We start from the raw sequence: 14,112 nt of genomic DNA, 5'->3' as shown, positions 1-14,112 counted from the left end.
TCGACTACCACCACACACCACTCCACACTTAGGGTGGCTTTGCACACTACGATATCGCAGGTGCGATGTCGGTGGGGTCAAATTGAAAATGACGCACATCCGGCATCGCATGCGACATCGTAGTGTGTAAAGGCTCGATGATACGATTAACGAGCGCAAAAGCGTCGTAATCGGTGCAGCGTCGCCGTAATCCATAATTACGCTGACGCGACAGTCCGATGTTGTTCCTCGCTCCTGTGGCAGCACACATCGCTGTGTGTGAAGCCGCAGGAGCGAGGAACATCTCCTACCTGCGTCACCGCGGCTTCCGTAGGATATATGCAGAAGGAAGGAGGTGGGCGGGATGTTTACATCCCACTCATCTCCGCCCCTCTGCTCCGATTGGCCGCCTGCCGTGTGACGTCGCAGTGACGCCGCACGACCCGCCCCCTTAACAAGGAGGCGTGTCGCCGGCCAGAGCGACGGTCGCAGGACAGGTGAGTCCATGTGAAGCTGCCGTAGCGATAATGTTCGCTACGGCAGCTATCACAAGGATATCGCTGCTGCGACAGGGGCGGGGACTATCGCGCTCGGCATCGCAGCATCGGCCTGCGATGTCGCAGCGTGCAAAGTACCCCTTAGCGTAGTCGACAGGATCAAACCTTGCCATCGAAAGATCTGAACGATGTGGGGAAGGCGCCACTCTATGGAGGGTCACTTTAAGACCAGGTTCACACTGACGTATAGCATCCGATGTGAGAATCGGATCACAGAGAAGATGGAGGGCTCAATTTCTCCATCTTCACTGCCTGTCACGGTGTAATTGGACTACACTTGGATGTCATCAGTGCAGTCCTATATTTCATACGCACCCATAGAGTTGTATGGGTGCGCGTAATCTGACATATGCTGCCAATCGCAGCATGCAGTGATCCTTTCCTCATGCCTAATTGGCATGAGAAAAAAACACCGATCAGCACTGCCCCACAGTACAACATTGGAGAGAGTGCTATCAGATAAAACATTGGGTAGCAGTCATCCATGTTATAAAGTGGTGTGAAGACGCCCTATATGAGATAGCTCTGCTACATTTATACCACTGACAGATCACAGCTCTGATTTACATAAAGATATGCCTCATAACCACAGCTCCTTCCACAGATTCATGTGTTAGCAGCAGCCCTAATGCTGAGCACATCTGCTGGCTCACACTTTCCTAACACATCAGGCTGAGGTGACTGTGCCTCTCCTAGACCGCCCCGAGGAGGAGCTCTGCACAAGCAGCAGCACAAGCAGCACACGGACTCTGCTGTGCCCTCTGCTGCGTTGTGTCAGGTTATGTGTCCTGTATGGGCTGTGCGGGGAGTTGTGCTCTGGAGGGACAGGGGACTGGACGTGCCAGGAGGACAATGCATCTGACTGAGGTAAAGTACATTGCTGGGCACCTCTGCCATAAGAGATCATTGCTAATGTGAACCTGATCAATGCTGAAAAGTTTGTAAAGTTCTGATAAGGAATGAGTGGTGTGTGTGTGTGTGTGTGTGTGTGTGTGTGTGTGTGTGTGTGTGTGTGTGTGTGTGTGTGTGTGTGTGTGTGTGTGTGTGTGTGTGTGTGTGTGTGTGTGTATTCACATATATGCATTCACATATATGCAGTGGCATGAAAAATTTCTGTTATTGCGAATAGTTAAGCAAGTTGAAGATGTAATGATCTCAAAGGCATAAAGTTATAACTGAGACATTGCCTTTGTATTTTAGGCAAAACATATATATATATATATATATATATATATATATATATATAAAATCATCTTTTATATTTTTAAATTAACAAAAAAGGTAAATGGGCCAATGCAAAAGTTTGGGCACCCTGCATGGTTAGTACCTAGTAGCAACTATCTCAGATTGCAAATGATTTTGCAGCCACTTAAGAGCCTTTCAATTCTTGTTTGAGGGATCTTTATCCATTCTTCCTTGGAGAAGTCTTCCAGTTCTGTGAGATTCCTGGCTTGTCTTGCATGTTCTGCTCTTTTGATGTATAGCCACAGATTTTCAATGATGTTCAGATCAGGGGACTGTGAGGGCCATTGTAAAACCTTCAGCTTATGATTTTTGAGGTTGTTTGTTGTGGATTTTGTCCTGTGTTTAGGATCATTATCCATTTGTAGAAGCCATCCTCATTTCAACTTCAGCTTTTATACAGATGGTGTTATGTTTGCATCAAGAATTTTGTCAAAATTTCATTGAATCCATTTTTCCTCTACCCGTGAAATGTTCCCCATTGCATTGACTGCAACACAACCAAAGCATGATTGATCCACAAACATGTTCAATGGTTGGCAATATGTTCTTTTCCTGAAATGCTGTGCCCTTTTTTCTCCACACATACCTTTGAACCTTTGATCATTGTGGCCAAAGAGTTCTATTTTAACCTCATCGGTCCACAGGACTTGGTTCCAAAATGCATCAGGCTTGTTTAGATGTTCTTTTGCATACTTCTGAGGCTGAATGTTATGGTGAGGACACAGGAGAGGTTTTCTTCTGATGACTCTTCCATGAAGGCCATATCTGTGCAGGTGTCTCTGAACAGTAGAACAATGTACCACAACTCCAGAGTCTGCTAAATCTTCCTGAACGCCGTTTGCAGTTAAGCGGGGCTTCTGATTTGCCTCTTTAGCAATCCTACGAGCAGCTCTCACAGAAATTTTGTTTGGTCTTCCAGACTTCACCTCCACTGTTCCTGGTAACTGCCATTTCTTAATCAAATTTTCAAACTGAGGAAAGGGCAACTTGAAGAAAATGTTTTGCTATCTTCTTATACCCTTCTCCAGCATTATGGGCCTCCACCATTTTTAATTTCAGAGTGCTAGGCAGCTTCTTAAAAAAACCCATGGCTGCTGTTTTTTTTGGCACAATATTAGAGGAGGCTGCGTTTTTATAAAGCTGTGAAAGTCCATCACCTGGCCGTACCTAACAATGATACTGAACAAGTCATAACCCTAACAGGCTAATTAAGGTCTGAAACCTTGGTCAAAGTTATCTGAGCACACAAATCTCCCAGGATGCACAAACTTGTGCATTGCATTATGGTCTTTTTTGTAATTTTTAAAATGTAAACACATTTTTATTTTTTTCTTGCCTAAAATACAATGGACATGTGTCATCTTTAACTGTCTTTTAGAGATCATTTTATCTTCAATTTGCTTAACTGTTCACAATAACAGTAATTTTGACCAGGGGTGCACAAACTTTTGCATGCCACTGTATATATACATGCCTGATCTGACTTTGTATTGATGCTGCTCATCCTAGGACTACTAAGCCTACTACACAAATATAACAGCTACAGTATATAAAAAAGTGAGTATAAACCTCACTGTTAATATTTTATTAGATCTTTTCATGGGACAGCACTGAAGATATGACACTTTCATACAATGTACAGTAGTCAATGTACAGCTTGTATAAGAGTAAATTTTGTGTGCCCTCTAAGTAACTCAACACACAGCCATTAATGTCTAAACCACTGGCAACAAAATTGAGCACACCTCTAAGTAAAAATTACCAAATTGTGCCCAATTAGCCATTTTCCCTCCCCGGTGTCATGTGACTCATTAATGTTACAAGGTCTCAAGGTGTAAATGTGGTGCAGGTGTGTTACATTTGGTGTTCAAATTGTCTCTCCAGGAAGGAGACAAACTCTAGCGCCACCTATTGGAAGTAGCAATCCTAAAAGTCTAAAGTGGCCTTTTAACAAGCCTTTTCATATGACCTAGGCGGGCTTTGCACGTTGCGACATCGCAAGCCGATGCTGCGATGTCGCACGCGATAGTCCCCGCCCCCGTCGCAGGTACGATATCTTGTCATAGCTGGCGTAGCGAAAATTATCGCTACGCCAGCTTCACATGCACTTACCTGCCCTGCTACCGTCGCTCTGGCCGGCGACCCGCCTCCTTCCTAAGGGGGCGGGTCGTGCGGCGTCATAGCGACGTCACACGGCAGGCGGCCAATAGCGGCGGAGGGGCGGAGATGAGCAGGATGTAAACATCCCGCCCACCTCCTTCCTTCCGCATAGCCGCCGGCGGCAGGTAAGCTGATGTTCCTCGCTCCTGCGGCGTTACACACAGCGATGTGTGCAGCCGCAGGAGCGAGGAACTACATCATACCTGTCGCTGCAGCATAATTATGAAAAAGTCGGAGCCTGCAACGATGATACGATAACGACGCTTTTGCGCTCGTTAATCGTATCATCTAGCATTTACACTACGATCTCGAAAGTGACGCCGGAAGTGCGTCACTTTCGATTTGACCCCACCGACATCGCATGTGCGATGTTGCAACATGCAAAGCCGCCCTTAGGATTTATACCAGATCAGAACCCCAATTTGCAGACACGGTGTTTCTGGGTGATTGCCCCTCATCAGTGCAAAGTATGGGATCTGATCTGGCTTATGAGAAGTTATAGTGGGGACCACGAGAAAGACTATTCTTCTTGCGGAGACCTGACAAACCAGTCTGGCTGCCAGTGAGGGGTCTTATAGCTGCAAAGCCCCTCTGGGAAATATTCACATTGTTTCTCCAGTAAGGAGACAAACTCTAGCGCCACCTATTGGAAGTAACAATCCTAAAAGTCTCATAAGCCAGATCAGATCCCATACTTTGCACTGATGAGGGGCAATCACCCCGAAACACCGTGTCTACAAATTGGGGTTCTGATCTGGTATAAATCCTAAGTCATATGAAAAGGCTTGTTAAAAGATGACTTTTAGGATTGCTACTTCCAATAGGTGGCGCTAGAGTTTGTCTCCTTCCTGAAGAGACAATTTGAATATTTCCCAGAGAGGCTTTGCAGCTATAAGATCCCTCACTGGCAGCCAGACTGGATTGTCAGGTCTCTGCAAGGAGAATAGTCTTCCCCATGGTCCCCACATTTGGTGTTATCGCTCATACACACTCTCATACTGGTCACTGGAAGCTCAACGTAACACCTCATGGCAAAGAATTCTCTGAGGATCTGAATTAAGATGGCCTAGGCTATAAGAAGATGGTTAACACCCTGAAACTGAGCTGCAGCACGGTGGCCTAGACCATACACGGTTTAATAAGACAGGTTCCACTCAGAACAGGCCTCACCATGGTCAACCAAAAAAGTTGAGTGCACGTGCTCAGCGTCATATCCAGAGGTCATCTTTTCAAAATAGGTGTATGAGTGCTGCCAGCATTGCTGCAGAGGTGAATGTTGGGGGGTCAGCCTGTCAGTGCTCAGACCATATGCTGCACACTGCAACAAATTGGTCTGAAAGGCTGTTGTCCCATAAGGAAGCCTCTTCTCAAGATGATGCACAAAGAAAGCGCCCAAACAGTTTGCTGAAGACATGCAGACTAAGGGCATGGATTACTGGAACCATGTTATGTGGTCTGATGAGACCAAAAAAAGGTTATTTTTGTTCAGTTGGTATCAAGTGTGTGTGATAGCAACTAGGTGAAGAGTACAAGGGCATGTGTGTCTTGCCCACAGTCAAGCATGGTGGTGGGATTGTCATGGTTTGGTGATGCATGAGTGCAGATGGCTGTTCATTGTGGAAACCATGAATGCCAACATGTACTGTAACATACTGAAGCAGAGTGTGATCTGTTCCCTTCGTATTCCAAAATGATAATGACCCCAAACACTCCTCTAAGATGACCACTGCCTTGCTACATAAATTTAATGCTAAAAGTGCTGAACTTGCCAAACATGTCTCTGGACTTAAACCCTATTGAGCATCTGTGGGACATCCTCAAACAGAAAATGGAGGAGCGCAAGATCTCCAACATCCACTTTGGGCACAATATGGCCATTTTCACTTAGGGTTGTACTCACTTTTGTTGTCATCGGTTTAGGGTGGCTTCAACATCCATAATTCGGAAGAAAAAAACTAAAACCTGCAGCATCTATCAAGGACACATAAAAGCAAAACATAAAACTTCTAACGCGTTTCGCATCAGATTAGTTACTGTTACTCATAGCTTCATTATATACTTTATGTGTTGTTAATAAATGCTACTTTCCTTCACTGCATCCAAATTGCTGGTTATAGATGTCTCTGTTACACCAGGTGGTTACTGCAATGACAAACCCTGTGATGGTAGGAGAAGCTAACACATTTTGGGTAGATGAGCTGCAGTGTTGTCCCCTTTTTATGCCTCTTTGTTGTGTAGTTGAGACTGTTGCTTTAGTTCCCCCTTTAGGGTGTGACAAATGATTATTTAGGGGATATGAACAATAATATATATATATATATATATATATATATTCGCTGTGTCAATAATAATGGGTCTAAAAATGGAAATCAGTTATTTCAGTCTGTGAGAACATAGACATTACTGTTGGTCTCCTCAATTACTTTAAATCATATAGAATCATATTGCTTGTATTAACAATTTAATGTATGCAGCAAACGACAAAGGAGAGTTTTATAAAGTTAGTCCACGTTCATACTGGAATACTGCTGTAATATACCAAAAAATACTTCCATACAATGCTCACACAATATTGCAGTTTTATGCCTAAGTAATACCGCTATAGAGCACCTAAATAATGCCCCCATAGATGATACTATAATACTACTATATAATGTCCACACACCGTTGTCATTTATTTCCTACACAGAAGTACTATTCAAAACCCCAGTAAAACTGCAATCGGGGCTCGCAACTGGGGCCCGGAAGCGTGTGGCCCATGGCCAGATTGCCCTCATTGTAATGTTTTAGTGCAGCAGCACAGGCTCACCTTCCTCCTATTCTCTCGGTACACATCTCTGGCCAGGGAGCTTTCCTCGTACTAAGCTGCCAGCAATACAGAATGGCAGCACAGCACAGCTGCTGTGGAGCTCCAGTAGCCAGTGCGATGACATCATCAGCTAGCGTTAGAGCCGGGTCTAGCATGTACACTCTGGAATCAAGAGGTAGAGTACTGGGGTAAAGGAGGCGAAGTATGTGGGGGTGGAATTTTATGTGTTTGGGATTTGTGGGGGCTCATGCTGTATATAGGGGCTATGTAAAGGCTCCTACTATATATATGAGGCTGTGTTCAGGCTCATACTGTATATAGGAGGGTATGTGGGGGCTCATACTACATATAGGAGCTATGTGGGGATCATACTATACACAAGAGGATGTGTGGGGGCTCATGCTGTATATAGGAGGCTATATGGGGGGCTCATGCTGTATATAGGAGGGTATGTAGGGCTCATATAACATAGAAATAGAATGTGGGGCTCGCTCATACTGTATATAGGAGACTGTATGGGAGCTCGTACTGTATGTAGGAGGCTATGTGGGGGGCTCATACTGTAAATAGAAAGCTATGTGGGGGCTCATACTGTATATAAGAGGATGTGTGGGGGCTCATACTGTATATAAGAGGATGTGTGGGGGCTCATACTGTATATAAGAGGATGTGTAGGGGTTCATACTGTATATAGGAGGCTGTGTGGGGGCTCATACTGTATATAAGAGACTAATTAGGGCTCATGCTGTGTATACGAGGCTATGTGGAAGCACATGCTGTATATAGGAGGCAATGTAGGGACTCATACTGTATATAGGCATCTATGTGAGGGCTTATACTATATATAGGGGGTGCTGTGTGAGGGCTCATACTGTATATAGGGGGGTGTCAGCATTCTTAATTCTGCTCAATATTACGTGATACAATTAATATTAAAATAAAATAATAATTACACCGTGTGCAGAATTATTAGGCAAATGAGTATTTTGATCACATGATACTTTTTATACATGTTGTCCGACTCCAAGCTGTATAGGCTTGAGAGCCAACTACCAATTAAGTAAATCAGGTGATGTGCATCTCTGTAATGAGGAGGGGTGCGGTGTAATGACATCAACATCCTATATAAGGTGTGCTTAATTATTAGGCAACTTCCTTTCCTTTGGCAAAATGGGTCAGAAGAGAGATTTGACCGGCTCTGAAAAGTCCAAAATTGTGAGATGTCTTGCAGGGGGATGCAGCAGTCTTGAAATTGCCAAACTTTTGAAGCATGATCACCGAACAATCAAGCGTTTCATGGCAAATAGCCAACAGGGTCGAAAAAAGCGTGATGTGCAAAAAAAGGCGCAAAATAACTGCCCATGAATTGAGGAAAATCAAGCGTGAAGCTGCCAAGATGCCATTTGCCGCCAGTTTGGCCATATTTCAAAGCTGCAATGTTACTGGAGTATCAAAAAGCACAAGGTGTGCCATACTCAGGGACATGGCCAAGGTAAGGAAGGGTGAAAAATGACCAACTTTGAACAAGAAACATAAGATAAAATGTCAAGATTGGGCTAAGAAATATCTTAAGACTGATTTTTCAAAGGTTTTATGGACTGATGAAATGAGAATGTCTTTTGATTGGCCAGATGGATGGGCCAGAGGCTGGATCAGTAAAGGGCAGAGAGTTCCACTCCGACTCAGACGCCAGCAAGGTGGAGGTGGGGTACTGGTATGGGCTGGTATCATCAAAGATGAACTTGTGGGACCTTTTCGGGTTGAGGATGTAGTGAAGTTCATCTCCCAGACCTACTGCCAGTTTCTGGAAGACAACGTCTTCAAGCAGTGGTACAGGAAGAAGTCGGTATCGTTCAAGAAAAACATGATTTTCATGCAGGACAATGCTCCATCACATGCATCCAACTACTCCACAGCGTGGCTGGCCAGTAAAGGTCTAAAAGATGAAAAAATAATGACAAGGCCCCCTTGTTCACCTGATCTGAACCCCATAGAGAACCCGCGGTCCCTCATAAAAGGTGATATCTACAGGGAGGGAAAACAGTACACCTCTCGGAACAGTGTCTGGGAGGCTGTGGTGGCTGCTGCATGCAATGTTGATCGTAAACAGATCAAGCAACTGACAGAATCTATGGATGGTAGGCTGTTGAGTGTCATCATAAAGAAAGGTGGCTATATTGGGCACTAATTTTTGGGGGTTTTGGTTTTGCATGCCAGAAATGTTTATTTCTAAATTTTGTGCAGTTATATTGGTTTACCTGGTGAAAATAAACAAGTGAAATGGGAATATATTTGGTTTTTATTAAGTTGCCTAATAATTCTGCACAGTAATAGTTACCTGCACAAACAGATATCCTCAAAAGATAGCCAATCTAAAAACCCCCACTACAACGTCCAAAAATATTAAGCTTTGATATTTATGAGTCTTTTGGGTTGATTGAGAACATAGTTGTTGATCAATAATAAAAAAAATCCTCTAAAATACAACTTGCCTAATAATTCTGCACACGGTGTATAATTAACACGTTAATATTGAGCAGAATTAATTTCAGCCTTTCGGTTCAGCTCTCCCCATCAGTCACATAGTCACATGGCCCATCAGGAATATTCATTTCTCATCCTTGCTCTATTATGTATAGCGGTATGTTATGGGGTGGAGGAACCTCTGCTTGCAATCTTTCATATCGTGCGCCTTGTTACAAGGTATTTACTGCAATAAATCTATTATATTAGCACTGAGGGTTTGCTCACTTGGGGAGAGTTTTATGATCTATCTGCGTGGCTACAACTAGCTGACGTGTAATCCTGCACTCTGTCTTCATTTGCAATAGTTACTACTTTGATGTGCACATTCATGATTGCTTAATCTATGTGTTATTACTCATATTATTTTTTATCGGCCTTATAGGTACAGTATATTGACGATTTCCTATATATACATGCACTTTATAGCCTAGTCTGCCCTTTATTTATGGTATATTTTTATGGACGATATCTTCTATATATATGCATGAGTGCCCTTTATGATTGTGCTGATTTATATGTATATATTTACAGTATTAATTTAATATTTTTGTACTGTAACTAATAGTGACTAATATGTGCTCTTAGTATTAGTCTCACTTATGCTAAAATTCCTAACTCCAAATTTCCAGGGTTTTGGAAACTCATAGGAGTTTGTTCCCTGTTTTCTAATTCATTTTAGTTCATGCAAATTTTAATCAATGTACCAATAAAATAATTTGATTAAGTTTCTTTTTAAAGGGAATCTGTCAGCAGGTTTTTGCTACCTCATCTGAGAGCAGCATGATGTAAGCAAAGACATCCTGAATTTAGCGATGTATCACTTAGTTTACTAGGTGCAGCCGTTCTGATATAATCATAGATTTTATTTTTTTCATGTCCAAAGCCCATGCCGCTGCCCCCGCCCACACCAGGCTTTCAGTGCACATTTCCATAGTCAGAAGCTGCTAATCACAGAGGGGGGCAGAGTGAGACTTCAGCCCCTCAGTCAGACTAATGATAAAGCTAGGAAGCTTAAACTGACTTTGCAGTTAAGCAAAAACACACTTTGAGATAAGAGACACAGGGCTGTAATCTGAATGTTAACCCTTGCAGCATGCTGTCTTCAGATTACATGGCAAAAACCTGCTGACATATTCCCTTTACAAGATGAGTATTCATTCAATTTTTTTGCTACATAATTTGTTAGTTAAGTGTCATGCACCCCTCAAAAAAGTTTTTTCTGGACTTTCTGATTAAAGCCCTGTCTATTATGTATACTGCTATGTTATATATAGTGCGACAAAATGTACGCAGCGCGTCACCAACTTTATCATTGTATGTCTGCAGATGTGCCCTGCGTGCTAATCATATGACTTATCACATGATGTATGAAGGGGATGGTGTGACATGCTACATAATACATCGGGGCTGCAGGGGGGCCCACAACTGCCCGGGGTCCTGGCTACTCTTAATCCGCCCATGCTGCTGTGCAATGCCTAAGTAGAGAAGTGGTTATCAGTATCCTCTCTGGTGGTCTAGGACCATGATGGGATTTGTGGAAGAGACCAGTGGTTCAGGGCATTTCACCTTTAAATGCTCTATTTTCAGGTTGTTCCAGGGGATCCATTTCTTGGATATACAGGGGTCTTTGGCAGAGTAACAATTTGCCACCCCTTAAAAATTATCCCTTACTTTGGCAACTATGATTGCTGTGTCTAAACCTTGAGCAGATAATGTAGCATCCATTGGTAAGATGATATCACGTGATTGCATATCCATACAGCCACTTTACAGAAGGGGATGCTACTGTAGGGACCGACCAGAAGCTCGGCATATAGTGAAATGTATAGGAGGTTTGGACCACCTCCCTATGTCTGCACCTTGTTAACGTGACACTTTCTGAGTGAAGGCAGGACATGCAGTAAGTCACTTTATTATCTGCAGTGATTTTCTCATGGGTTTTAGAGAGAAAAGTCAAATGGTTAGAAAGAAACGTGATCAGTGTGGCTGGTGGTGGAGGGTTCAGTGATGTTGTCTTAAAGCTTTGGGGTCCTGCCTGAAATCCAACCAGGGTGACATCTACATGGAACTTGTACGACGTCTCCACCTTGGTGCCAGATTTCTGTAGTTTCTTCCTTCACTTCCCATATATTTCACTTCATGAATAGGGATCTGATGTTCTTGCTAATAGTCCCAGGTCTTAGTGAATCTCCAATATGTCTGCGGTGAGCTTTAGTGTTCAATGGTTATCACTGATGTGGCTTTTGGCATATTAAAACCATTTAGTGGTGAACACAGACAGAAGAGGACCCCTGTACAAAAACAATCCAACAGTTCTTGGGCCACTGTGTGTCTGCACAGGTTGCACCAATGCTATGTCCATCCATGAAGCCATGTGAGGTCTACGCAAGGTAATATTGAGGTTCTGGTTAGTAAGAAGAAATCCTTTTTTAATTCAATTTTACTCGCTCTTTCTAATCAGATTTATGAAGATCTAGAAATGACTATGTACAAGAGATGACATCACAAACTAAGTACACTCAGTGACATCATGAACATGGGACTTTGTAGATCAACCCATAAAGACTGGTCTATGGGGTGGTTCACAAGTCACTAAGTTTCTCTTGCAGTTAGCTTGTACTTATTAATTAGTTTTCGGTTACCCTGCCTGCTGGCAAAGGCTATTATGGTACTTACCAAGTTGCCATGAAACCATAGTAGCACCTTCCCCAGCATACGTTTCTCTACCTACTGGCAGGACGCATCATATATATATTTTTGACAACCTGCTAGAAGACACATACAGCAGGTGTTATACACTTCCCCTAATTCCCATCATTTTTTTGGTCTCCTGATGAGTCCATTACTGCAGCCATAAATGTCATGATGGGACAATTAAAACCTCTTGGGCCACACAAAAGACTGAGAGCAAGGTTCCAGTCAGATGCCCTTTTACAAGGAATGTGTAACTAAGGCGAGGTCCTCAGCCCTCCTGTTCAATTTAGATATAACAGGGATTGGAAGGTTCTCTTCACCACAAGGACCATGCAGCCCATGATTCCCCAAACGAGCGGGAATGATTTTATAATAGTTGCGACCAAAAGAGTAAAGGTGGCGTTACACACTACGATTTATCTGAAAATATGTCGTCGGGGTCACAGATTCCGTGACGCACATCCGGCATCGTTAGCGACGTCGTTGCATGTGACACCTACGTACGACTCTGAACGATCGCAAATAGGTTGAAAATCGTTGATCGCTGACACGTCGTTCAGTTTCAAAATATTGTTCGTCGTTTGGAACGCAGCAGACATATTGCTATGTTTGACACCCTCCCAACGACGAACAACATCCACACGATTGCCTTGGTCAAACAATATATCGCTGAACGATGTTGCGTCGTTTGTGAGATGTGTACGTGTGACCGCTATAAAACGACCTATGTGCGCTCAGCAAATCGTAACTACGATCTGGGCATGTCACATCGCTACTGAGATCGTCAGATAAATCGTAGCGCGTAACGGGGCCTTTAGACTTATCCATTTCTGACAGCGTGAGAGCGGCGGACGCTGGTAACGAAGGTAAATATCGAGTAACCAAGGTAAGGGCTTCTTGGTTACCCGATGTTTACCGTGGTTACCAGCGTCCGCAGAAGCCAGCTCCTGCTGCCTGCACATTCAGTTTGTTGCTCTCTCGCTGTCACACACAGCGATCTGTGCTTCACAGCGGGAGAGCAACAACTAAAAAATGGCCCAAGACATTCAGCAACAACCAGCGACCTCACAGCAGGGGCCAGGTTGTTGCTGGATGTCACACACAGCGACATCACTAGCAACATCTCTGCTACGTCACAAAAGTCGTGCCTCAGCAGCTATGTTGCTGGCGATGTTGCTTAGTGTGACGTGGCCTTAAGTCACTGATAACCAACAATGTTGTGTGTACTAAGGAAATCATCCAGCCTTTTTTTAAAAGCTGTTATAGTATCGGCCATTACTACCTCTTGTGGTAGGGCATTCCACACTCTGACTGCTCTAACTGTAAAGAACCCTTTCCTATTTAGCTGCCAGAATCGCTTTTCTTCCATTCGCAGTATATGCCCCCTGGTCCTTAGTAGAGTTGAGCGCGGTTCGTGGTTCGTGGTTCTCCAGTTCGCGGCTCGAGTGATTTTGGGGCATGTTCTAGATCGAACTAGAACTCGAGCTTTTTGCAAAAGCTCGATAGTTCTAGAAACGTTCGAGAACGGTTCTAGCAGCCAAAAAACAGCTAAATCCTAGCTTGGTTTCTGCTGTAATAGTGTAAGTCACTCTGTGAATCAAACTATTATCACATTTCAGTGTATAGTGTGCGTGAACAGCGCCTTCAGATCACTGCTGTTTCTATAATGGCGATCGCCATTTTTTTTTTTTTTTTCTTGTCTTCCTTCCCTAAGCGCGCGCGTCTTGTGGGGCGGGCCAGCATGTCAGCCAATCACAGACACACACACACCTAAGTGGACTTTGAGCCAGAGAAGCAACGGCATGTGTGATAGGATCTGCATGTCACATGTCCCTGCATTATAAAACCGGACATTTTCTTCACGAACGCCATTATCTGCCTTCTGCGTCTTTGGTGTCAGACATCAGTGTCGCAGCTCCGTCTTGAGTCCTATAGCCGATACAGCTGTATGCGCTGCATACACAGCGTTAGACAGCATAGGGAGAGCACATTCTAGCAGTCCTTTTAAGGGCTCAAAGCGGCAGGGTCAGAGAGCCATAAGTGACAGGTCCTGCAAACAGCAACAGCGTCTGTGTAGCCCAGGTCAGGGATTTCCTCCCTGCATTTCACCATTAGGAGGGAATAGAAAGGCAGGCTTCCATT

The 14,112-nt window shown here is 43.8% G+C and overlaps 1 protein-coding gene across 2 annotated transcripts in view; it reads left to right on the top strand.

The window, feature by feature from the left end:
• Positions 1 to 1,310: 1,310 nt before the first annotated feature.
• TNS2 (tensin 2) overlaps positions 1,311 to 14,112 on the top strand; it is a 261,754-nt gene continuing 248,952 nt past the window's right edge. For both annotated transcript variants that reach the window (XM_075337232.1, XM_075337231.1), the window contains exon 1: positions 1,311 to 1,403. In XM_075337232.1, the coding sequence (XP_075193347.1) occupies positions 1,329 to 1,403 (75 nt within the window). In that variant the 5' untranslated portion in view covers positions 1,311 to 1,328. The remainder of the gene's footprint in view (positions 1,404 to 14,112) is intronic.

The sequence above is a fragment of the Anomaloglossus baeobatrachus genome, chromosome 2, assembly GCF_048569485.1.
Source record: "Anomaloglossus baeobatrachus isolate aAnoBae1 chromosome 2, aAnoBae1.hap1, whole genome shotgun sequence".
NCBI lineage: Eukaryota > Metazoa > Chordata > Amphibia > Anura > Aromobatidae > Anomaloglossus > Anomaloglossus baeobatrachus.
Note: the sequence above shows the minus strand (reverse complement) of the source record. Positions and strands in the feature narration are given on the sequence as shown.